The sequence below is a fragment of the Apaloderma vittatum genome, unplaced genomic scaffold, assembly GCF_000703405.1.
Source record: "Apaloderma vittatum isolate BGI_N311 unplaced genomic scaffold, ASM70340v1 scaffold17132, whole genome shotgun sequence".
Lineage (NCBI taxonomy): Eukaryota > Metazoa > Chordata > Aves > Trogoniformes > Trogonidae > Apaloderma > Apaloderma vittatum.
The window spans coordinates 32,646-59,582 of NW_009703278.1; the positions used below are offsets into that span (position 1 = coordinate 32,646).

At 37.7% G+C, this 26,937-nt stretch overlaps 1 protein-coding gene across 1 annotated transcript in view; it reads right to left on the reverse strand.

Annotated features, from left to right (window-relative positions):
- Positions 1-22,359, reverse strand: part of LOC104270272 (conserved oligomeric Golgi complex subunit 5-like) — a 46,326-nt gene extending 23,967 nt beyond the window's left edge. Inside the window, exons 1-6 of the mRNA XM_009864584.1 lie at positions 22,206-22,359; positions 20,708-20,709; positions 15,137-15,218; positions 12,646-12,850; positions 10,227-10,388; positions 8,698-8,797 (exon numbers count right to left, since the gene is read on the reverse strand). Coding sequence (XP_009862886.1) covers positions 8,698-8,797; positions 10,227-10,388; positions 12,646-12,850; positions 15,137-15,218; positions 20,708-20,709; positions 22,206-22,359 — 705 coding nt within the window. The remainder of the gene's footprint in view (positions 1-8,697; positions 8,798-10,226; positions 10,389-12,645; positions 12,851-15,136; positions 15,219-20,707; positions 20,710-22,205) is intronic.
- Positions 22,360-26,937: the final 4,578 nt, after the last annotated feature.

Genomic DNA, 26,937 nt, shown 5'->3' on the forward strand with positions numbered 1-26,937 from the left:
GTAGCTGAGGATCAAAGTAAAGCAGAATTTGAAATCTTGCACCTTCAAATCACAAGTTCAAATCTAAACTGGATTGAAGGATGATGAGAGATAAATTGTTTTGTCCCAGTTTCAGTCCTAGTGGAAAGTGGGCATTTAATAAAATCTCTGTAATGTGCATCACTGACTGACAATCTTATCTGAAGCCTTAAGAAGGAGACCTGTGATCAAAATGTCTGAAAGAAGAGAAATTCATCTTTAAAAATAATTCCTATAGCATAGAGACAGAGCACAATGGCAGGATAATGCACTGAACCATACGAGTTTTGTGGGCAATACTAAAAATAATTTAAGAACAACTACAGCAGAGCTGACTTTCCATTATATATATATTTTGATGCTAATCTTATGTAATGCATTTGGTGCTGATCAGCATTACAAAGATCAGTGCTCTAAAAATATCTGAACATGACAGATAGATAGATGCTCCTCAGCCTATATCTCCATCCATTACATTTACTAAAAATAGAATATTAAATTACAGAAGGGGTTGCTTCACTGGCACCCAAAAAGATGTCATCTGAGCTGGCTCAAGGAAATATCTGGCTACCTAAAGAAAGCGCTGAACTCCAGAAAAGAGTTAATATGCAAGAGTTTTCCTGCACCCATCCAACAGTATTTGGAGTGGCCAACTAGCCACAATGCCACAGACAACTGTGTTCTTTTCCTGGACTAAAACTCTGGTAGAAACACCAAATGTTATTCAAAAATAAGTCAAGTATGGCTGACAAGCATTGCAGACAGAAAAACATGTTTAGAAAAACATATCTTCTGAAGCTCTGGAAATCTAAGAATATCTTAAGACCCAAAAGCCATGCTACTGTAGAAGAAATAAGCATCTCTGAACTTCTGCCTTAGAGATTTATTTACATCAGAAGTAAGAAAGTATGAATTCCAGATGCAAGAACAAAATTACCCCAATCTGTCAGCATTTTAAGCTTCCTCTTGAACAGATTTTGCATGTCGCTCTCATTCAGTCTCAGTCACATATTGGCTACACCCATAGCAGTAAATTAAACAGTGCTAGGAAGAGTTCCTGGATCTGGCACGTGATCACCTGTACCTCTCAGCTCCTAGGACAGTCATTAGCAAGTTTTTGACCTGGGCCAACAACCACTCTCCCAAATAATCTCCAGCCACAGCTCAGGAGAGGCAATATTGCAGAGACCGTCCCCAGGCAAGCAGGCAGACCTGTATGTTGGGGCAGGGAGCCTGTGCCAGGCTGTCCCGCGCTGGCTAGACACAGCGCCCAGGAACACTCCCAGGCACCTCTGGCCTGTACAGACGTTACCTTTAGAGCCCGCGGTGGAGACTGAGGGAGTTCACAGCTAGGATGGCAAATTAAGTCTTGAGTGCTAGTCATAAACCTTTACTGACCTTGTGCTCTCAGCTGAGAGAGGCAGACATTAGCACAAACATCAGGGCGACAGCGTGGAGCAGTTTAACACACAGCCTTCCTGCAGCAAAACCACACGCACTTTACTGATCCTTGAAGTGAGCCCAACGCTAATCAGAACAAGCCTCGGTGTTACAAATTTGCCTTCAAACAGATAGACCAAGCTGATTTACTTACATTTACTGCTCTGAGGATAGATATATGCTTTTCTTTCCACACCCATACTCTGTTTTAAAAGCAAATCCAGATCATTTTGGGACGAGCAGTGAGTGATGGGGATACACATGTGTTTGACTTTGAAGGAGGGGTTGAAATAACACTAAATCGTTACATTTTTCTACTTCTTATGCTCTTTCTTGGTATCTACTTTCTTAAACAATAATGCATTAAAAACTTCTATCATCAAGTAGATGTTACCCATCATTATGACAGATAACAAATATTGTAAAATAACACAGTCCCAGTTACACAATTTAATATCACTTAATCTAAAAGTAGGTCTCAGTAAACCCTCAGAATAAGTAAAGTTTAGAAATAGTTTGTATTAGTTTTAATCGTAATTTTTTTTTCTTAGAGTCACTTTACATTTAAACATTAATACAATTAAATATTCAGAATTGTTTTACAACATATGAAATCCAGTTTCATAATTGCATTGAAAAACAGTATCAGGCTAAAGCAAAGTTTTCCAGTTACTTCATGAGATCCTTTTTGTCCTTGACCACGTACCCACATATTACTGCTCAAATTATAAATGTAAATAAATCTCAATGTACTATGGAGATCCAGGATAGTGAGAAAGAGGCTGCCTACTCTCTACCACAGATACCAGATGATGCTGACTTTTCCCTCAAAGCAAGCCAGAATCTAAACTCCTCATTCACCAAAGAAAATCCACACAGATTTCTTTGTGCTCCAAGTGTACAGTGGTGTATTGTTTTTCGGATCAGAATAGGAAGTGCTCTCTCATTTTGCCTTTTGGCATGCACGGTACCAGAGGTCTTCAATGTCTGAATCGGTGTCCTGCCTTTTGAGGATATGGGACAACTATTTGAACCTTGGTGTGGGCACTCTTAATTTTTGAGGCACTTATGTCTTCCCTTTAATCTCAAAATTCACTTCTATTACGGGTTCTTCAGTATTTTAACTCTGAAATATATAAAATACACCTAGTGTCACCTTATGTTTTCTGTAGAAGGCTTCGGAGGAACTCTTCCAAACTCCAGGAAAGACCATGCTCTCTGTATAGTGCTTAAAAATGCCCATGTGGCTCACACTAGGCAAACACGATAGTCAGAAAATCCCAGAAACGTTGCCCAGGATAAAACTCTGATGAGAAGCCAAGCCTCTACCATGAGATGTGGGCAAAGCATAGATTAGTAGCTACCTCAGAAAACTGCCCACAGCCTGTATTTTGGGCCTCCACCTCATTCATCAATTTTTGTAAGATGTATGACACAAGTCCAACCACATTTAGTTAAGGGAATAAAAAAACGTTCAAATTCTCTGCTTCCTTCCTCCCTATTACACCCACTCTTCTTCTCCATCCTCTGAGTGCTTCCTCTTTATGATTGCTTACACATCTGACAGTAGGAAAGATCTCCATTATATCATCTGCCTGCAGCCTCTTGTCTGTTGGAAAGATCCTTTTTTTTCAGCAATTTTTTCTGAAACATATTACTCCATAAAATACAATATTCCATATTTAGGAACCTCTCCAATTATAGGCAATCACAGCTCCCACTGATTTTAGCATTATCTATCCTAACCTTAGGATAAACCTGCTTCGTGTTAACATGGCCACGCAGACTTTGCCTTTACTTCAAGCAGACATGAACTTGTGCTTCAGGCTGAATGAGTGCTGCGCTCAGTGAAGTGCCCCAGCTGAGCTGGTCACCCTGGCCCGGAGTGGGGCTAAAATGTGCCCTGCCATCTGTGAGCACAGCAGAGTGGGCTTGTGTTTGCCTAAATCATGTATAAAAATGTATTTTAAGACAGTGTGATCCAACAGAGGTTGTCAGCATAATCATCCCCACCCAAAAAGCAAGTGGGCAACCTGATTTTTACAATCCTGCCTCTTCAAATTACTCTTTGCTTATTTATTGGCCAAAAGATACCAGCCCGCTTTGCCTCTGACAGTGATGCCTAACGGTGGGAGGAGGCAGCCTCCACAAGACAAGACAGGAAAGGATGGCTGTGGGACTGTGACTGCAATTATTAAAGGCAGTCTGACAGGACAACTGTAACTCTAGGGAAGAAACTAGTAGAGGTCTCCAGGTTCAAAAAGTAGGAGAATTGCATCTCCTCAAAACAACTGCATTTTCATGTTCGCAACACAACACTCTTAATCTCTGTGCACTTGGTGGGTGTGTTAGTGTATTTCAACCCACCCACATGCCAAGCTGAACAGAAATAGCGCAACACTAGGAGAACATACAGTACTTACATTTCTACTCACAATACATGAGGTGACTGAAATCATCACTCTAAAAGCAGAAAGAATGCAACAAAACCCCCAACAATAAATATTGTTTGAAATAGTCCTGTGCTGCAAAGGGAATAGACTACATGACCGAATAGGGCTCTTCCATCTTCAATCTCTATAGGGACCATGGATCTTAAACTTATTTTTCTGCTTGTTGGTAAAAGTACACATCTTGTAAACTTTCAAAGCTTTTAACCCTCAGTGTTTCATGACTCCTCTCCACAAGGCATCCACTTCTAAGTATCAGTAAGAGAATAGCTCTACCAACAGGCCAAACAAAACGTTGCAAGTGCAAACTTGTAACAAAGAGATTTTTAACTATGAGGGAAATCATGACATTTCAAATACATTCAAAACTCATCTCAGTAAATGACAAAATGATAGGTCATCAACTGGGGAAATGCAGTTTTGTCTCACTTTGAATCAACAGGTGACTTCATTTTTATACACATAAATGAGAAGTCTGATTTTGAGTAGCAGATGAACAAAACCAAACATGAATTTAAAAGACCTCTGCAATCAGCCAGACATCTTTTCCAAAAACATGCAGCCAAAACCCATTCACTTCTTACTGTGAAAGATTATTGTAGAGTATTACTCTAAAGCAGTTGCCTTCAAAGTGGGGTGCATGCACCACATGGGTGCAAGACAATTCACTGGGGCGCAGGAAGAAAATATCAGAACTTCAGTAGCACATTCATATAATTTATAAATAAATAAACATACATATAATGGGGCTGCATGCTCAAGAAGTTTTTACTGATAGGGATGCAGGACCAAAACAGTTTAGAGATGACTGCTCTACAGAATCCTTCCGTGCAATTACTGCTGCCAGGTAAATGCCAACTAATGAAGATGTTGGTGAGATAAAAGCTCTCTTTACATCTCTTCTCATCTATCAATTGTACAAATAAGTAAAAATTTCTCTAGGAGGCAGATTTGCAAGCTCCCATCTTTCGTTAAGATGCATGGATTCTCAGAAAAATCCCCAAATTACTCAACTTTTCCTTTGTTTTCAGGAAATGCAACTTACTGGTTTCTTATTAATCTCTTCCCTCCACTGTATTTATTGTCGGCATTTGATCAAAGAGCTAATTTTCCTTATGTGGTCAGTTAAACCAGAGCACAACATGTTATATATGTCAACCAATACAGGTAACTGAAAGTATTTGCAACTGGAAATGAATGACCCTCTGGAAAACTCTTAAACCAAGGGAAAAGTTAGCGTTCTTTTTTTCATCTGGGCTACCTCACTTGTATGAAAAAGTGGCTCATGAACAAAATCTGGTTCAGTATGGATTACAATATGCAAATGTAGAAGAGGAAAATTCTTCTCTTATCCAAAACACAATGATCAGATTTGTTAATCTCTTTTCTAATCTGGAATGAGAAGGATGTAGAAACAGTGACTAAACTGAAATCTTGCGGTATCTGTAATCATTATGAAGATGTTTGGGCTGCCTAATTTAGGGAAAATGTGAATAAGAAGAGACAAAATAATATTGGTACCGAGAAAATACACCAAGCATCCTTCCTCAGCATCACCTAACAAATCACAGGATGGGTGGCGAAGTTGAAAGGCAATACTCTTAAATTAACAGAAATATTATTTTAAATTTAATGCAATGTATAATTATCCCTTCAAATTCTCTCTAGTAAGAACATCTGCAATTACACCGAGTGAAATGAGGACAGTAATTCTAAGCACTTCATGGTATATACCATCCACATCAAGCATCAGCAAAGGGTTAGCTAAAGATTCACCCCACAGCAGGATGTATCTAGCTACTGCTCAGAGAGCGTTATTTATATCTTCTCTGAAATAATTTGAACTGTTTATTATCAGAATAGGTCTCAGACACAGCAACAGCTACTTAGTGGTGTGTGGAAAGCTGAAAACCAAAAGCAGCAGTGTAAGAAGTCACACATAACACACACTTTGGAGTCACAGGTAGAGGTGATTTTTTTTCTTTTTTGCTTTTGCCTTAGTACTGTATGTACAGATTGCTAGATGCTGCTTTTACTCAAAGGTAAAATCTTTTGAGTCTTGAACAACGTTTTTCTTGTTATTTTTCCTATCTACATCTAACTGGAGAAACAGTGATGAAATCTTAGTGAATTGTAATTCATTTTTTTGTGAAACTGAATAACTAATAACCTTGACATCAAAATGTTTCAACATTTTTAGTACTGCATCATTCAGTTTTCTCCATTCACACCTACCTGCATTACTACAACATTTTAATTTTTTTTTTCTAATGACTCTTGAAAGCCTCCCCCTATCTTCCTTCACTGAGAATTCTGAGATTCTTTTGTTTACTTTTAATTTGGCAGAGAACTCAATTGTGAATTCCTCCAGGAAATTAAATTTCCATCTTTAGCATTGCTCTACTACAGCTATCAGACACGAGGCATCTGAGAGGAAATGGTACATGGGCACCCTCCTCAGCTTTAGAAAGCTGCCATTGAAGGCTGGATTGTGAGATTGAAAGAAGACTGCATGCCTGGCTACACCACTAAAACATAATGAAACAGTGATGTCTGGCATAGCTCCTGTTCTACACAAGGCACACATTTCAGGCTCAATCTGTCTGCCCCAAAATAGGTATCAAAAAAAGTTAAGACATTCTAGATGGTATCCACAGGGCTAGCTGGCACAGCACGGGACAACTGGGAGAGCCATGTCCTTCTGGAGAGGCAACTAGAGGCTAGGCATGATGTTGTAGCAATTTGAAGATGGCAATATACACGAGGGGAAGTGGATTTAAATTGCACCAGGGGAGGTTCTGGTTGGATATTAAGAAGAATTTCTTTCCTGAGAGTGTTGTCAGCCATTGGAACAGGCTGCCCAGGTCACCGTCCCTGGAGGTGTTTAAGAGACGGGTGGATGTTGCACTGGGGGGAATTGCTTAGTAGGTTGACAGGGCTGCGACAAAGGCTGGACTCGATGAGCTTCAAGGTCTCCTCCAGCTGAAACTATTCTGTGATTCTATGATTCTATGTCTTGGCAACAGTGTTGAGCCCTTCTAGTTTTTAATTTTGTAACACATATATCAATAAGGCAAGGGAAAAAAAAGTAAAAAAATGCAGCTGTGTGAAACATGGTTGATAGCATTTTACAAATTTCAGGTATATTCTTAAAGGATCATTCTATGATTCTATGAAATTCATGTTCACTCTGCCAGTTTGATAAACGCCGTCAGTTTTCAAAGTTTCAGGTTTTGTTTTCAGTTGTCAGATTCAGGAAGTTCAAGGGCTCAGACTCCCTCTTTACTCCTACATTCTTTTAGTTTAAGGTCAGCTAAAAAAAAAGCCACAAATCATACACCTGTCTGCTTATTTCTGCATATCCTTTTTTTAGGGTTTCTTAAGAATTTGCCATCTGGCTGATCACAGAACGATGTACACTTTTGAACAAGTCACTGGCCAGATTCAAACTCCGAAGGGCTGATGAGCACAACAGACCCTGGTGCTTTCACAGTTCCAGCCAATATGTCTTTTTTTCCCAGCTGAATGCCACTATTTGACATTACATTCCATAACAGAGGCCCAAGTGTAGTATTTTTTACTCAGAGACCAGTAAACCTAGCAAAAATCATTATTTCTTTCATGAGCAAATTTCATTCTGAAATTATGAAGCCATGATCCAGTATCTTTAACGGAATCACATGGAAGATTCAAGCACTATGCTATAAACATATAGCAAAATAATGTAAACACATATTTTTATTTTAAATATTCTTTGAGGTGTTCATGACTGCTTCACCTATGTTCCTCTTCCATATACTAGTTTGCAAACTTCCAACAGAATTCATCCAAGAGACATGATAAACAAGGTATGTGTTACTGAATTTCAATTTTTTTAAGTTCTTCAGAGACAGTAAGTGTCTAAAAGGTAAACAGAGTCCACACTAACTTAATTGCTGCAATGTTTTGTAGCCAATTGTTAAAAAAATTTGTTGGCAAGCATCTCTCCTTAAATCAACCATATAGTAAATGAATGTCACCAGAGTCTGAGTTTGCTTTCCGAATTAATGATGTTTAACTGAAAGTCTTGTTTACAAATACAAGTAGTTAGTAATTTCTTGTGTGTCTGCATATTGCAAACATTAGTTTTCATCTCTTCATAAGAAAAGTATTAAAATCTCAGCAACAGAGTTCACAACAAAATTATTGATTTAAAAAATTTTTTTTTTGTATGATGACGACATTCGCTGTACTAACCACTGGCTTTTTGGGGATCTTTACATAAAGGATAAGGCTTTGGGGATCCTTCCTTTATTCAGTTTAACATCAGATAACAGTGCATGGCAAAGACCACAACCATTTGACAAATGCAAACAAATTAAGGGTCAGTTAAATATACAGCAAATAACAAATATATGGAAAAGATGTCCAAAAAATGGTGCAAATAGTGAAAAAATATATTTGAATAGTCCAGATTTTAATACGGTAAAGACGATGTATCATGTAACCGATGAAATATCAAATGTTGGTAAATATTAAACTGGATTGAATTGCCTTAATTTTACTTAACAACAACTATAATCTTAATTTTTTTTATTAATACGGTAAATTCAGTTTTGAGGTATAGGGAGAGATGTTACTGCTATCAACAGACTGCATTTATCTGAAGGCAGAATTTAACTGAAAATGTTTCCAAATACAATGGAAAGCTCATTCAAAGTTTTGTCTATATAGATTGCTTTAACTCTTACAAAAACCTGAACATTGTACACAGAAAACCATAAGATTTTAGAAATTTAAGATTACTTACAAGCTGCTCAGACTTTACACCGTAGAGCTGAATGGTCTTTGCCACATTTTTTGCAACAGCTAAACTCAGATCTGGATCAACAGCAGCCACATTTAGTTCACTGGAAGCAAAGATTACAGATCTATGTTAACAACTAAACAGTGCTGTATTTAATTGATAAAGAATTAACTATGAATACGCAGTTACATGGCATTTCGATTTAGAGAGAGTAACACATGCAACCAAGTCTTTCATAAGCACCATAATTCAGTCTACAATTTAACAAGTCATCTGGGAATTTTATGTGCAGTGTTCCTACTCTAGTAAAAATGAGCAAAGTTTAGGACTGACACTTCAGTATGAAATCACTATTAGTAAGCCATTCAAAAATATTGACTGCAATTAACTACACTCAAGCTTTGGCAGCAGCCTTCAAACATCACAGGTGAATACACAGTCATTCAAGTCTGGAATTGCGTGAGCTGTGAGAAATACCCAGGGGACGCCTTAGCTTGACACAACTAATAAGCTGTGTTTTAGGCAATCCTTTCTAATGATAGAGGCCCCAAAGGAATGACAGAGAACAAAAGGAAGAAGGAGAAGAATTCCAAACCAATCCCAGTATTTCTTGAGAGTGGAACCCCCCAGATCTCCATCACTTGGGGCTGCACTCATAAATGCTCTATGCAAAACAGACAAGTACAAGGACCGTCATGTTGCTGGTGATGAGATTAACCTCTCTCAAGAACTGGAGAGAAACCAGGCAACATAACACAGGAATAACCTTCTCTGAGAACTCTGCAGGACCCCAAACAGCAGCTAAAGGTCACTCTGGAAAATTCAGCTTAACTTTCCTAATTTTCACATTGTTTTCCCTTCTCCCCTGCAAGGAGAAAAATGACATCAATAACCACACGAATAGGCATGTTCTGTGCATCTGCAGCTCCCAATCCTAAGTGTCACTGATTAATATTACACACACATTCACATACTCATACTGTGAATATTGCCCATCATTTTCAGACTGTAATAAACAGAGTAGTCCTTATCAAAATCTTATGAGGGAAAATACACCATCAGTAATTAAAGTGTCTAATTTTAAAAATTCAACCTGGAATAGTCATCTTTATCTATTACCTTGCTGTTTCCTTCTAACAGAATATCTTCCTTTTAATACTGGCAGAACAATTAAGATATCAGGCATTTACAGTAAGTGTGAAGTTCCTCCTTCTGACATTTTATAAGCTTAAACTGGACGATGCTCTTAGTAATCTACTTTAACTTTTGGTAATCCCTGAAGTGGTCAGGCAGTTGGACTAGATGATTACTGTAAGTCCATTCCAACTGAAACGATTCGATTCTATTCTAATTCTATTCTATTCTTATTTCATTCCATTAATCCTGACTTAATTTTTACACTAACCAGTTTTATAACTAAAGAGTAATAAACCTTTTACTGTTAAAGTCTCGTTTCTAAAATTGCAGCTGGTGAGAAATGTGAGAAAAAACATACTGAAGAATACATTTTGCAATGTATTATATGTGCATACCTGGCTACAGTTTTAATGATGCTGTCAAGTTCGTCAGAAGAAGGAGGATTCCGACCTCCAGGAGGGAAGACGAGATTGATGGGATCAAAGAGTCGAGATAAGGATTTTGACAAATATGCAGCTTCATATTGTTGCAATGAATCTTTCAAGGCTTTTTCTGGACTGTACATGTAAGACAAAATTATTATATTTCAAACTAAACACTCAACAGCATTGAATCCTTCCAGGCCATACAAACTTCACAGTATTGAATCTCCTTTTCTCTTTCTGCTCTTTGAACATATGCACTTGGAAAGATATTAATAGCGTATAACACTTTGCTTTTTGCTTGAACCACATAATTAGTCAGGGAGCAATTCTGTGTGCTTCAGTATAGTTCTTAGCACTTTCTGTAAGACCTAACATGGAATCCCTAATTCAAGGTGTTCTTGAGACAAATTGTGCTAAAAACATCTGCAAAGTATCAGCAAGATATCCAGAACTGCATTTTAAAACACTTTTATACTCACATATTTCATAAGCAGATAGCTTGTGCTCAATGCTATATTAAAAAACTATCTCTTGGTATATGTATGTGTTCAGAAAGCTTCAAGTAGAGACTCTTCTTAAATTTACCTTTAATAAGCTTCAGTCTTTATTATTTCTACTTATGGAAAAGAATAAGCACTAGCAATCTTCAACATTTTACCTAATTGTCAGAAGTTTAGTGTACTTTTTACTTTGCTTCCACTGAAATACAAGAGAAGCATCCCATTGACTGCTAAGGAACATATTTAAGACAACACAAATCTCACATAAAATATGCATTTCCTCTTACATAAATCTGGATGTTCTAATAGACTTCATAAGCCTGTTTCTGTTTGATCTTTTGGATATCTACCACTCAAATCATATTTATTCTATGATGTATAAACATAAAATCTGTGAATCATAACAAACTGAACATTTGTCATGCTCCAGTGACTGCTCTATCATTAAGAGAAGGCTACTGCTGTAATCGCAACACATACAAAACTGAATTTTCATAATTTTGCTTTTTTTTTTTTTGGCCAGAGACAAAAAGATTAAACTAGTTCTGAAGTCAGGGACTTTGAAAGAAAATACAATCCAACACTGTTAATTATACAACCTAATGAAAATCCTACCACTTTAAAATAATATAAAGCAATAACTGCAAGAAGAAATAAAAAAACTCTTTAAAATTTTCCCGCTCTGACAATAACACTAAGTTCTTGATTGAGAGAGCTGATTCTGCCCCTCTGCTCTGTTCAGACCTCACCTGGAGTACTGCATCCAGATGTGGAGTCCTCACAAAAGAAGGACAGGGACTTGTTGGAGCAGGTCCAGAGAAGGCCCCAAAAATGATCAAAGGGCTGAAGCACCTCTCCTATGAGGACAGGCTGAGAGAGTTGAGGTTGCTCAGTGTGAAGAAAATCAGGTTCCAGGGAGACCTTATAGCGGCCTTTCAGTACCTGAAGGGGCTACAGGAAAGCTGGGGAGGGACTGTTCACAGGGGTGTATAGTGACAGGACGAGGGGCAATGGTTTTAAACTAGAGCAGAGTAGATTTAGATTAGATGCTAGAAGAAAGTTTTTTACAACAAGAGTTGTGAAACACTGGAACAGGTTGCTCAGAGACATGGTGGAGGCTCCACTCCTGGAGACATTCAGGGTCAGTTCTGATGGGGCTCTGAGCAACCTGATCTAGTTAAAGATGTAGTAGGAGCAGGGAGGTGATCATGCCCCTGCACTCGGCTTTGGGGAGGCCTCACCTCGAGTGCTGTGTCCAGTTCTGGGCCCCTCACTACAAGAGGGACATTGAGGTGCTGGAGAGGGTACAGAGGCAGCTGCCAAGCTGGGAAAGGATTTGGAGCATGTGTCATATGAAGAAAGTCTGGGGCTGTTTAGCCTGGAGAAGAGGAGATTGAGGGGAGACCTTATTGCTCTCTACAACTACCTGAAAGGAGGTTGTAGTGAGGTGGGGGTTGGTCTGTTCTCCCTAGTGGAGAGTGATAGGACGAGGGGAAATGGATTTAAACCGCTCCAGGGGAGGTTCAGGTTGGGTATTAGGAAGAATTTCTTTCCTGAGAGGGTTGTCAGGCATTGGAACAGGCTGCCCAGGGAGGCGGTTGAGTCATCGACACTTAGTTTTAGAGACGGGTAGATGTGTAGAGGGACATGGTTTACTGGTGTTGCTAGGACAACAGGACAAAGGTTGGACTCGATGATCTTGAAGGTCTCTTTCAAATGAAACTGTTCTATGATTCTATGATTCTATTCTATGTCCCTGCTCACTGCAGGGGAGTTGGACTAGATGACCTTTAAAGGTCCCTTCCGTTCTATGATTTTATGAAATTATTCTGTTTTTTTCCCAGAGTGCAAAGTTTACATTTTATTGCCTTAGAGTTCATAATACGTACTCATAATCTTGGGTTTTTTGCATGAATATGTCCTGTGCATCTTCTTCCATTTGTTGTAGTTCAGCAAAGAGATCAGTAGCTCCAGTTGTGTTAAAATTCCTCTGAATATTTTGGCTATATTGCTGCAGGCGCTTCCACAAGTCATTATAAAGCCTCAGTAATTTAGGGTATTCTCCTTCAAAAGCTTGTTTCAAAAACATAGAGGCTGCAAGATAAAGCAGTAAACTATACACAGTACTAAGTCCAAACTCACTTTTTGATTCATATAAATAACATGATTCCTATCATTTATATATACAATGATATACAATGTTACTCTGTCTTTAAAATTAATAACATAATATTTATCATTAATGTCAAAGTGAAATGAACTATCACATCAAAACCAGTTGGTAAAGGTACATTTCTAAAGCACCAGCATAAAATCCACAATTGGAAAACTAGACATGTAGAATAAAGAAACTAAACACGGTTGTGAAGCATTTGGTATCAAACCTAATTATTATCATTCGTTTAAGGCCAAAGCATGATTAGAACTCTCTAAATCTAACAACTTTCTCACTGTAGCTTGATGGGGAAGAAGTGTCGGGCTGTGCAACTCTGAAAATATGCATCTAAAACACAGATAACTTCTGTGAGCCGAATCTTCAGAAATCTTATAAGGGAAGCATATGCTTTTACACACAATTCTTAAAACAAGATACCTAAAATGCAATTCCTAAATGAATTCAAATGAAGAATGACAAAGCCATCAGAATAATCAGAATTATTTTCAGCCATGAAAGGCTTGCCTCAAGTAACAGGAAATTAAACAAATGTACAACTGTTTTAGCAATTGATGTTAATCTTGATATAACATCACTCATACTTTATGGATTTCCCATTACATTAGGAGATTAACACTGTTTCCTTCATTCATCGGTTTTTCAGGTTCCAGACATCTGCCCTGTTTCATTCAGCCTACCCTTTCAACTGAAATATATTCCAAATTAGAATACTACAGGATGCACATCTATTATCAAACATTAAGTTATTTTAGGTCATGAAGCTATGTTTATAAAGATGGTCCCGATCTACTGTCAAACTCTGAAAACTGCCATGAATTCCTATTTTTACCCTATTTTTCTGATAATGTCTAGTCTTCCTTCGATCTGTATGGTTCAGAGGTCTGTGACTGATGTCAGTGGATTTAATCACTTAGAATTTATATGTTAAAAATTAACTTTCTCATATAGACACATCACTTAAATGAAATCTACTTGCTGTAAGCGTTGTTTCACCAAAACTCAGCTGTAGCAAAGTAAAAACACCATTCACAGTTCAAAAATCCAACTGCTCCCTCTAAACGTTTATATAAAAAACATGATTAAAATTCATAAGTAAAAAAATATTTTTGAATAGCTGTCAAAGTACTGCTGACAAAATGTAAGAGTTCCCTTACTTCTGAAATGTTGATTGATCCCATTATCTAATGTCACAATTTTACAATCTTAAAAGTGAGTGCCAAAAACAGGTAGCTCATATTCCGTTTGAACATGTGAGATTCCAGGTATGTACACACTGCTCTTAAAGTAATGCACAAAGCAAACAGTAAAATTAATATGTTTTACCACAAGATGAATACATTTACTTTTGGGATCATCTAGTTACTTAGCAACCACTGAACATGAATCAAACCAGCTAGTTCCTCAAAATTATGTCGCTGCCATAAAGCCTGGAAGGACCAAATTCTGAAGGGCCAACGCAATAGCTGAGATCACAAAGATAAATGCAAATCTTATGCACTTTATCTGCATGTGCAGAAAGATTAACTTCATGCACTGTATACAAACATGAAAGACATATTTATGAAAGCATGAAACCTACGATTCAATTGCATGCTGCATTAGCATGTACCGGTAATAGCACTGTCTTATGTTTATACATGATTTTTATTTAATATTCCTTGACTGCATCGGCTATTTACATATTACATATATACAGAATATTGTGTTTAACCAGAATATCAGTCATTTATTTATATTTAGACAAGAGACAATTCTGAAGAAACTCAACTACTTATAAAGGTATCAAAAAATGGCTAAAATCAGATTTTTACAACTAGTCAGTGTTTAACAAGAAAAGACTGTAAGAACTGCTCTTTAAAATCACATTATTGTTTTTTAATTTGGTAAACATATTCACTTTGGAAAGTGCATTGCACCATTCCAAACATTTTTACCTCCACATACAGCTACAAAAAAAAATATTTGTTATTAGATAATGACAACTTAATTAAGCAGAAAATATTTCTTTCTGAAAATTCAACCCTAGTTTAGGAGGATCACCCTGTTTGGTTACAAAACCAAGCAGTTTTAAATTCACAGACGCCACACTGAGTGAACTACTGTTACAGTTCTAGTAGAAGAGATACCAAGCAATGGACTTTCTGAAGTAAGAGATTCAAAATAACTATAGAACACATTACAAATGATTTATACCAAATACTTACAGTCTGTTGCTGACTGAAACTGAGAGGAAAGTGTCCGAGTTACTGCAGTCCAAAATTTGTACAAAATATCAGACTGGCCATCCTGATAGCAAGGGATAAAAGAAACACAAGTTTCAAAACATGCTCTTTTCAAAGAGTCTTAAACAATGCAACTGCTTCCAGTCAAATCTGCTCTGCCATCACTGAGAATAAAAACTAAGTAAAGGAAATCTGATAAGTTTTCCTCAAGTTTAAAACTAGGGGGGAAAAAATGGAGAAAACAATACCAAAAGCTTCAGTTTTCTCTCAAATGGAGTGTTTTACTTAAATCCTGAGAGACATGCTCCCAGCTCTCTAGGGGAATGAGCACGGACTGAAGCGGCACACCTCAGGAGCCCCGTTAGAAAACTTCTTTGCATTGCAGTGACCTTCTCATTCTGTGGCGTCTCATGATGGCAACATCTCAACAATTATTGTTACTGCCATTACAATGTACTTGTGACCAACCAGCCACCAACACCAGTGCACATTGCTTTGCTTCACACAGAACAGGTTCCTGTTCTTAAAACTATAAAAATACAGAGAAACCCATGGCTGACTCTTCACCACCTTCTGTCAATGAGGCTTGCCATTTGACGTGGAAACAAGGTAGCACATTCTTCCAAAAATGACAGCTGATTCCTTACTGCCCCCAACACCTGCACTTATGCTCGAATGTTAAAGCAGGATTTTGCTTTCTCTCTTCTGCTTTGCTTTCTTCCTGTCTGTGTGTTTGAGGTTGAAAAAATGACAAGAGATGATGATGGGTATCCTGTCCTGCCCACTAGGCAGACCCCCGGGAGGCTGTCCAGTGTTTTCATGGGAAGGGGATGCTTGCTCTGGACAGAGCTTCGTTGCATGGTATATATATATATATATATATAATGCATGACCTGACTGTACAAATTCATCAGTTTGACCAAATCACTATAGTAATGACAATCAGCAAAAAGTGCTCAGAATGACAAAGAGAAGCAGCCAGCAGTGATGATAAATGTCAGCAATTCTAAAGATCAGCTTGGCTGTTTCTAACCTCACTCTGAAACGTTCAAGGTTTTAAGTCAAAGCACAGCATTCACAGCTGAAGATGGGTTTAAGCAAAGGGCTCAACGCTGAAATCACTGTCAAAGAGGGATGCATTTTCTCAGCTTTCTTTTTGGCACTGTCAGTGACTTCACTATGAGAAAAATGAAAAAAAAAACCCCAAACCCAAACAACCAACCCTAGTTCTTGTTAACAACACAAACCCTTTTAAAGTGAAAGTTCAACTTCTGCATTGCCCAGCATCACAAAAAGATTAGCTCTCAAATGTTAACACCCAGTCACTCCAAACTAAATTACTGCTTAAGATGACAAAGATAAAAAGAACACACTCTATTCACTTGTATTGGCAATAACATGCAAAGCAATGAAGGTGTTTAGAACATCAACCAGTTAGCAGGGTACCACTGCACCCCACTTCAGGAACCAAAATTTAGTTCCAAAACTATCATCTTAAAAATATAGTTCCAAAACTATCATCTTAAAAATTGATCTAAAACTTGAAAAGCAGTCAAAGGTATACTGAGACATCTAAAAATTAAAAAAAAAAAATTATCAGATAGAAAGTTTCCACAAATTCTGAGATTAGATGAGGAATTCATCCAATCTTACCCCTTATCTCCAAGAATATTCCAAGAAAGACAAAACTTATGGGTCATGTTAAGAACTGAGAGAGAACATCTTTTATGCTTTGCGACTCAGTTTTAAAATGTGTGAGAATTAACACAGAAAACTAAAATCAACTGGAATGATGGAATCTCAGTTTTGACTGCCTGAGGAGACTGATGGATTTAGAAATTTCAGTAATTTATTTTAAAGTTATGTTATAATTTCTGTAAAATTGTACTTGATTTTCATAAATGGACAAAATAAAATTTTAATACTAGACAATGATTCAGAAGGTACACTATCTTTGGGTTTTTTTGTAAATTTATTACTATAGCATAAAATTGAAATTACTCAATTCTTCATTTCACATTTAAAACATGAAAATTACTCTACAACAAATGGCCTTTCATATCACCTACAGAGTAAATTACTCAGCCCGCATATTCTCTGTCCTAACCTAAACAATGTTTGCCTACTCAGCATGGTAACTCAATTTAACTTTTAAATAATCTAATGAGGATTTTATACTTTACTTACAGAGCACGTTCAAAAAACTTTTTCTTTAATTAGTGTAATCTTCATCTACACCTGTGTCATAGTCTCAGCAGAAAAAGCAATGACTAAAGTCTTAAACTTGCATGTAGTCTCTCCACATCAACATGGTGACAAATAATACTAACATACGTGTGACGACAGTTAGTGGTTTTGTGAAAATAGATCTTCTGCATCTACCCATACATATATACTTATATATATATATAAAACACAGTCAGACATCTATACATATGTACTCATGTAAACATTTATGTAGCATCCTAGGAACTGTAACAATGCGTTATGTTCTCCTTTAGGTACTGACTTACGCTTTTGATACATATGAAAAAAATATTCAAGCGGAAAAGCTTGGTAAAAGTCAAAAGATGGTGTGTTCTGGGACTTGAGGTGTAACGAACATGTTCAATTACCTGGGCTGAACTTAGGCTTCAGCGAGGTTTTTGTGTAGGTGCCCGATTTCTAACACTATTTCTTGCAGTGTGAGTTTTCAGGATGGTTTGAAATAGGGGGGCTGGTTAGCTCAGTCAGTTGAGCATGGCGCTAACAACACCAGGGACACAGGTTCGATTCTCGTTTGGTCCCCATGTGTTGCCTGATCTAGTTGACAGGTGGCGACCCTGGCGACAGGGAGGCTGGATTAAAATGATCTCTAAGGTCCCTTCCAGCCTAGGCCATTCTATGATTCTATGATTTACATAAGAGCCACAGTTGTACCATTTAAGCCTCTGCCCATTAGCTTATGTCTTCTGACTTGGGAAAAAGTTGTTCATTAACTGTATCAGAATTTTGTAGTGAAGATCCTCACATCTCAGCTAACCAACTGTACTATGTATGAGGAGAAACAGAAAGGAAAAGCTACATGGAAGATTCAAATAACATTTCACACTGCTTGACTACTCAGTCAGAAATGTTTAGGGGAAAAAAATGATTAACACCCCAGTTTTGAAACAACTGAAACCACTATGAGCAGAGTTATTACTGGTTGCTTCTGTAATATAGGATACAGTATTTCATTTTGTCCAGTGTTGAGATGTAGTCACTCTGGAGGTGAAATAAGCTGCTGACTAATAGCACTCAAAAGACCATGTACCAATTTGTGGCAGGAGCTAGAGAATGCTGTTGCCTACACATACACTGGGGGGTATTTAAGTGGGTGGACTGTAGCTACCCAAACTGGAATACAGCAAGGCATTAGCATAAAAAACTGAAAAGTGCCACATGCAACCATGAGCATCCAGAAACCATTTATTTATTTTACTTAAACCTGTAATTTCTTTTGCTTACACATTAACTCAATATAGGTGGGTTTAGTACTTTTAAGTATCTCACTGCTTACTTTTTTAAAAATGTATTCTAATAGAGATTACATCTGTGCCTGTAGATGATGATGGAAATTATGATTTAACTGTTTAAAGTATAATATGCAATTCCATTTGACAATAATCAGTACTAGAAATTACACCAAAAAATAGGAAGCAAAAGGCGTGGTTTCCTCCATTTTAGCAGGAAATGGCTCTCTCCTCGTACTGGATGAATTCTTCAAGGTCTTAAGAAGGCAGGCAGAACAAAGGTGGAAGAGGAAAGGACAATGTGGCTTACCTGACATGTACACAGGAAATCTACTGGCTCATCTTATTGAAATGGGAAGTTTGTAAGCCTTTCCCTGAGCTTCACGTAGCACTGTGAGCAACATCCCACAGTATCAGAAAGTAACTGCTCTTTTGGGCCTTTCACTTTCAGAAAATGTCGTCTAGCTAAAACTGCATTCTTGTCATCCTTCCGTCTGCAGAGCATAAGTAATCAATATGGTCCTCCTCTACATTTACACCAAATATCCTCACTGGTAGACAAGGTATGGGAGCACTGGGTATATCCACATTAGTGGATTCTTTTTGGTGCGTATCTGTCTTGTGTTTACACTTGTTGTCTTGCAGAAACCACCAAAGTGTGCTAGGAGACAAATTTCCATGATTCAAGGAATACACTACCTCATCATTAGCTTAAAAAGAACAACTTCTCCAATTAAAAAGCTTTTTGCAGCACATCATCTTATTTTTGTAACAGAACCCACAAGGATGTACTAATATTTTTATCAATTAATATTCTGAGACTTTAAATTGGGAATTTTCCATTTCTCTTGCTTCTGAAAATGAAATAAAACTGAAAGATGTTAAATTACTTACACCCCCTCCAAAATAAAAATGCTTGCTTTGAAATCTAGTCACAAGCAGATTAACATCTTGTGATACAATCCCTTGTAGCAGGAGCAGCTGACAAGATGAGTAATGAACTGCATCCGATTATCTTTTCAGCTCTGTGGCAATCATTTTCCAACAGCTTCCTTTTCCATAACCAATAACACTAGAAAAAGGTCACCATTCTGTCATATTACCTCCCCCATCAGTGTATGCATTTAGTAATGCAGAGAACATGTAAGCCTTTACAAGTAAAGAGGTCTGGTACCGTTATCTGGGGCAAAACTGCTTCAGGTGCATATTGCATATATAGAAATCCTACATAAAACATCTATACATAAAATTTAAAGTCTCTCAAAAGGAAATTATCACACCTTAGCATATAATAGAATGCTATTTCCTCTTTTCATGCAATATATTCTTTCTTCAACAGAAGAACCTTAACTGTAATTGATGTTATCTACAACTCCGGACAGGCAAGGTTCAGGTTGACATAGACATATTTTCCCCATCACAGAATATAGAATTAAATCTAAGGACATTAACTGCAAGCAACTGCAGGAATATAACGGCACAACAGGATTTTCCCCCCAAACCAGAACCATTTAATTCCACATTTTTGAGTTAATGGTACTATGTGTTCCCAGCTTTATTTTGATCTCAAAGCAGAGAAAATCTGCACATAAATCATACTTCGCACTGCTACAAAATGGATGGGAGGTTAAGACTGGCTACGGAGCTTGCTATTTTTTCGTAAAAATCTGCTGTGAACATGCTCCTATACCTAAACTACATTTATATAAATTAATAATCTACCAACCCAAAATGGGAATTAAAAATATTTGTTGCTGCTGTTCCTGTGCCCAGTGATCACTTTATTCCCCAGACCTGACATAGCTGAGCAGGCGCTCAAGTGACTTAGTAGCCCCTGTGCAATTCCTTGGTGCAAGGTTTGTCTTCCTCTTGTCAATCCTTTGTTTTCAGAAATGAACTGGACACCTGCCCAGTAAGATGAACTAGAGCCACCCTCTGCTGTTCCAACCTGCTGGACAGCTGGCCAGAACTCGGGGAATAGAAAGATGTTTTTGAAAGACCTAAGGATTATAAGCACTTGGCTACTTTTGCAGATGCTATTCCTAGGGAATCCACTTACACCTGTGTAGGGCAAAATAGAAAAACAGAGGAATCACATTCCAGTTTGGCCCATCCACTATAATTTTACCATTTTTCATACTGTTGAAAAATTCAGTACTCAGTCACACATGCTATTCACATAGGAATTACTTGGTCATGGAAATTGCACACATAAATCAGACAAATATGTCCAGTGGGCTAGGCCACAAATGGCAATGAATTTTCTCAGCAGTAGGGCTCACTTTATCATGTATGTGAACTGGGCAAAGATCATTAGTGTAAATCCTAATTCAACAAAGTTTACCCCATTAGAATAATAGATGCAGGCAGTCTATTTCACTTTCATGGTTACATTATTTCTGTGAAATTAAGAATATGCTTAAGCTCTTTGCTGAATCAGGGCTATAATCAACAACCAGCAAAAATAATGTGTACTCCTTATATAACTATTTAGATTCAATTATTACTACAAAGTTACTATTGTCAATACTCTGCACAGACAGTAATATTGTGCCAGTTCCACAATAGAAGAGGTTTTGGACAAAACAATTAAGAACATGTGCTAATACTGCATAATGACTGCCAGGAGACATTTGGCAAGAAAGCAAAGTTGAACATAGGCTTGTGCATTACAGGTGAACACAGACTAGCAAACTGGTATTTTAAGATACATTTCTCTGAAGTAAATCTTTTTGTTGTAAACTAATAAGATTGAGTATTTCCCCAATAATACAAGCATAGTTAAGTGTGAAAATTTAACATTCTAATGGCAAAAGTTTAACACTTTTGCCAGTCAAGGACAGAAAAGGTCCAAGAAGCCAAATTCAAAGCAACTGACTAGCCTTTTAGGCAGAGATTTTAAAGTACAAGTCAACAGAATTATAGAATGGTTAAGGCTAGACCAGATGATCTCCAGAGGACCTTTCCAACTCCCTTGCTTAAGTAGGGCCACCTAGAGCAGGTTGCCCAGGACTGTGTCCACGCAGCTGTTGTGTATGCCCAAAGATGGAGACTCCACAACCTCCCTGAGCAACCTGTGCCAGTTCTCAGTCACCCTCACAGTGAAAAGGTATTTCCTGATGTTCAGAGGGAACCTCCTGTGTTTCAGTGTGTACCTAATCACAGAACGTTAGGGGTTGGAAGGGACCTCAAAATATCTTCTAGTCCAATCTCCAATGCCTCTGGTCCTCTCATTAGTCATCACTGAGAAGAGCCTGGTTCCAGCTTCTTTGCACCCTCCTGTCAGGTATTTTTTTATGTTGATGAGATCCCCCTTCTCCAGGCTGAACAGTCACAGCTTCCTCAGCCTTTCCTCATAAGAAAGATGCTCCAGCCTCTTCATCTTTGTGGCCCTTTGCTGGACTCTTCCCAGCGTGTCCACATCTCTCTTGTACCGGGGAGCCCAGAATCAGACACATTACTCCATGTGTGAACTCAATGGTGGCAAATAAAGAGAAGGATTGCCTCCTCAATGTGCTGACAATACTGTGCCTAATGCAGCCCAGGATACTATTTACCTTCTTTGCCACAAGGGCAAGGTGCTGGCTTACGTTCTACTTGGTGGCCATCAGGGTCCCCATGTCCTTTTCTGCCATGCTGCTTTCCAGCTGCATGGCCACCAGCACATACTGGTGCCTGAGGCTGTTTCTCCCCAGCTGCAGGACTTTGCATCTCTCCTTGTTGAACTCCATGAGGTTCCTGTCAGTCCATTTCCCAGCCTGTTAAGGTCCCTCTGGCTGGCAGCATGACCCTCCAGAGCATCAGCCACTCCTCTCAGTTTTATGTCACTGGCAAACTTACTGAGGGTACACTCTGCCCCATTATCCCAATCAATAATGAAGGTGTTAAACAGGATTGGACCCATAAAAGAGCCCTGGGGTACACTGCTAGTTACTGGCCCCAGCTAGACTTTGCACCACTGATCACCAGCCTCTGGGTGGTCATTCAGCTGGGTCACTCTTGAACAACCCCATGTTCATAAAAAGCTGAGTTTCAGAATTTCAAAAAGAGGGCTCCTAGAGCACACAGAGATATAGCAGATTTAACCATCTGTGCAATGCCTGGTGGTAAGGAAGGATTCAGATCAGTATTCTTTTACCAGCATGTAATGAAAATGGGAAAAAAAACCAATTAAACTTGCATCTTAAAATTCTTTTTTTCAGTACTCTTTAGATCTTTAGAGTATTGTATTACAGCATGTATGCAGACTTGCTAATAGCGTGGAGTGGCATCATTAGTCAGCTGTATAGATTTGAAATTCAGATTACTGTTGCCTGTTTGTAGGATTATAAGATCATCTTTGATGGAAAAAACTACAGGCTGACAGAATCCATGTGCTTCCCTTCCCACTTATTCACATGAAAGTGACTTGATTTCACAGTTCAAAAAGTATAACCCATTTTCACTAATAGATACTAGTAAGTTAATAAACCACTGAACAATAGTGGGCTGAGTACCAGTACCATGACAGCAAAACTATTTGAAGATCTGTTATTCACTGTTACTCTACAAAAATACTAAAGCTACAGCCTGGAAAAAAGATTTAAAGTCTCCTCAAACATAAGAAAAGAACAGCTTAACTCATTTTTAAAAACCATACAAAACCATTAATTAACTTTGCTATTACTGAAATGAAATTGCTTTAGCTCAGATCTTTATATAACTATTTAGTATCTGACATTAAATCTAGATTCAAGGAATGAGTATGAAAGTACCCCCCTTATTCAATATTAGACAAGAACGCAAGAAGATGCTGAAAAGACATATTTATTTTTAAAAATGTCTCTATTTCCTCCCACTGTAAATTTAGAACTTAATGAGTGTAATTTCCCATCTGTGAATTATCATATTTGTGTGTGTCTAAAATAGCTATTCTAACATTCAAATAATAAATCTGACCCACTGATTCTAAACTGGCTCCCACTTCATGACAACCACTTCCAACTTATTTTTCCCTGTAGAAATTTTGATACTTTGAGTAGAATGTGAAAAACATCTTTATTGTAAAGCCCTTTGAAATGTAAAACAATATAGTGAATATTACCATGCAGCTAGTTGCTGCAGGCTCCTGAAATCAGGCTTTGCATACTAATACATACAATGTTTTCTATCTGTAATCAAAGGCTCCACCATAAAGAAATACAGGACTGGCAAATGTTGCTCTAAAAACAGAAGACATTTAAAGGACAGCCTAAATATTTTTTCCACCAATAAAGCAACAATGCAAATGATTTAACAATTTTGTACGGGAAGATCTTATGGGACAGAAATAAGGAAATCTATTTGTGCTATTTCTATAGCAACATAATTGTCAAATGTAACACTGTGAACAAAAAGCCATCATCCTCAGTAGTGCAATTAATCAGTAAAGAAACAGACAAATTCCAAGCGTACTTTCAACAACCCTTTTCTATCTTCTCAAAATGGTCGACATTGAATTCCTCAGAAGAGCAGTGGATTTAAATTTCTGATGTTGTCCATGTTAAACACTGCAGGTGAACAGATGTCAATAAATGACACAATGATTTTAAAAATGACCTTGATTTTTTTGTTTTACTGCAGGGCACAGAATTTCATTACACCGAGTTGATCACTTTATATCCAAGATGTAACAGTTGCTAGACTTCCAGCAGTAGTGCAACATTTTAAAAAGATCTCTTTATGCAGCTGACAGAAGAAACACACCTATGTTTTTTAAAAAATATATCCTTCGTAACTAGAAAATAAGGTTAGAATATTAGAATTCTTAACTAATTCCTCAGAAAAACAAATCTGTGAGGAATAAAAATACTTAGGTCTTAAACGGTGCCCTACATTTTTAAAACTACTTAAAACATTAATTAATCCTCCCATATTCCTGCAAGATATGCATCAACTAGAAGTAAATGAACTTAGTGTTTCCAAAAGCCAGTAACTACCCCAGGGACCTGACAGTTTTCTTCTACCCAGAGAATTGATTTAGTATGCACAGCTGCAATTCCAATGATGCTTTCACCTTGACTACGACATACCCCATCCTAGGGCGGTTCATTACCGCGTCCACTCAGCCCCATACTCAGCCAGGTAAGAGTGACAAGAACGATGATAAAAGGCGGCACTTACGGTAAACGCGTTTCTTTTCGAATTCCAAGCTGACTGAAAACCAATGGACTTAATAATTTTCAGTCACCACCGAACTGCAATTTGCACAAAGCTCATCAAACCACAAGTGAGAAAGAACAATGATCGTTATAGCCTACTAACCCACCCAGCCTCCACACCATCCCTTGTATTTTCAGCTGCAGGGAACCAGAATTAAAGTTCCAGAGAAAATACAGTGCACAGGCTCTGACCTTCTCATTTTACTTAGAACCAAATTACTTTTAGCATGGCTCTGGTCACACTGATCCATCCAAAAATAGTAGCAGGACTTCTAATTGGTAAGATCTTTTTGGTATTTTTTTAAGAGAGTCCTCAAAAATCTTGCAACCGAATTCAGCAGGGCAATTTGTATGTTTAGAATAAAGAGCATCTTCGATATTTTGGGGATCAAAAACCTGCTCATTCAGTTGTATTTAGATCTCCACATCTTGCTTAAATAATAAACAGAAACTTCAGAAGAAATGATGTGCAAGTAATCTAATTCTGCTTCTACAAAAATACTGGAAAATAAATCACATACTTGTAAAAATAGGTGACAGATTATTTTCTGAACTCACATAAGGCAATAATTAGATTATTTTTCATTTTTTTCCACTTGGGATTGTTTTTTATTTGGATCAACTGAATGCGATGCTAGATGTGAATAACTTCAAAGCAGTAACATTTTTTGACAAGTTTGGGCGAGGAGGAGAACTAAGAAGGTGAAATGTAAGTACACTTTGGGCAATCAACATTTCTATTTCCCATTTATTTTCTTTATCTTATGCAATGAGGAGGACATTTCCTTCTGTATCGTTAACACCTCATATTGCCAGTGTTGACAACTCAGGAAAATAGCCTGCTTACTCATCAAACGTTCATCAGGAGAAGCAATGATAAGAGCCCTCCACAAAGTACATAATAACACTCCCTACAACTCTCAGCTCACTTTCTTACCCAGAGGATTACATAAAGGACAGGGTTGTGCCTGAGCTGCCAACGAACGGGACATCAGAGGATCAAAGGTGGTCAAGGACAGATCTCTCACAGGCAGGAACCTTCTTGTGCCCAGCACAGAGACCCCAGCTCACCCCTTCTATTGACCACTCCAACCCTTTCTTCCCCCCCTAAAAAATCATTTGCTGCTTTTAAGGATGCTTCTCACTTTGCAGAACTATTTGCTGATGCCTACGTAGGAGTGAAGGACCCAAAATAGATGAGGATCAGAGATCAGTCTCAACTCTTACAAGGGGCTTAGAGGGATTCTTATCTCTAATTAGGAAGGTGGCTGTCACAGAAAGATATGTTCTGCTGCGACTTACACTGAAGTCAATTGTAGTTTAGGTATTACAACAGCTGAGGCAGGATTAGTCACCACACATTGAAAGAGAGAAGCAATAAAGCAGAATAAACCAGAGTAACCTATTAGCTCTCGGAAGGTGAATTAAGCAATCGAAAGAAGTGATATAAATAATCAGTCATCAGTGAATAAAAATATCAATTCTACATTATTTAAGTCTTATTTGTATTTTCAATTTTTAGCCTGAACATTATGAAAACAATAACCCTTTTAAAAAAATGCATAAAATAAATCTCTATGCATTTTCCACAAAACTAGAAATCAGAACGTAATGAATTTTGAATTCTTTCAGCCTTGCTCCTCAAGTAAAATCTAGTCATTAAAGGCCTTTTGTTTTAGATAAAACCACAAAAATGTCCTTGCAGTCTTACGATAAATGCCCTTCTCCTTTAAATATCCTGTAGATCTTTTTTTTTAAATTAAATCTGTAATTTTAAAATGTACAGATTTATAATGCATCATTACTAGTATGAAATGTAACAGTTTTTACATTGTACTATGAGTGCATGATTTCTTTTCAAATTTGCATTCATTTCATATTGTGGCAAAGGAAAAATACCAAAATACAGACCCGCAAAGGGAAGGAGTCGAGGGGGGAGAGAAGGAGTGGTGTGAAAGAAGTGTTGTGTGAATTTAATCTCCAGATTCTTCCATGATACTTATGTAAGCCTGGGTATGTCACTTAACTTTTGGTCATGACTAATGGTGGAAAAATTTGGAAATGAATTCTGTGAGAAACCATACTGTAGAAAAGTTGAGTGTGTTGTCAT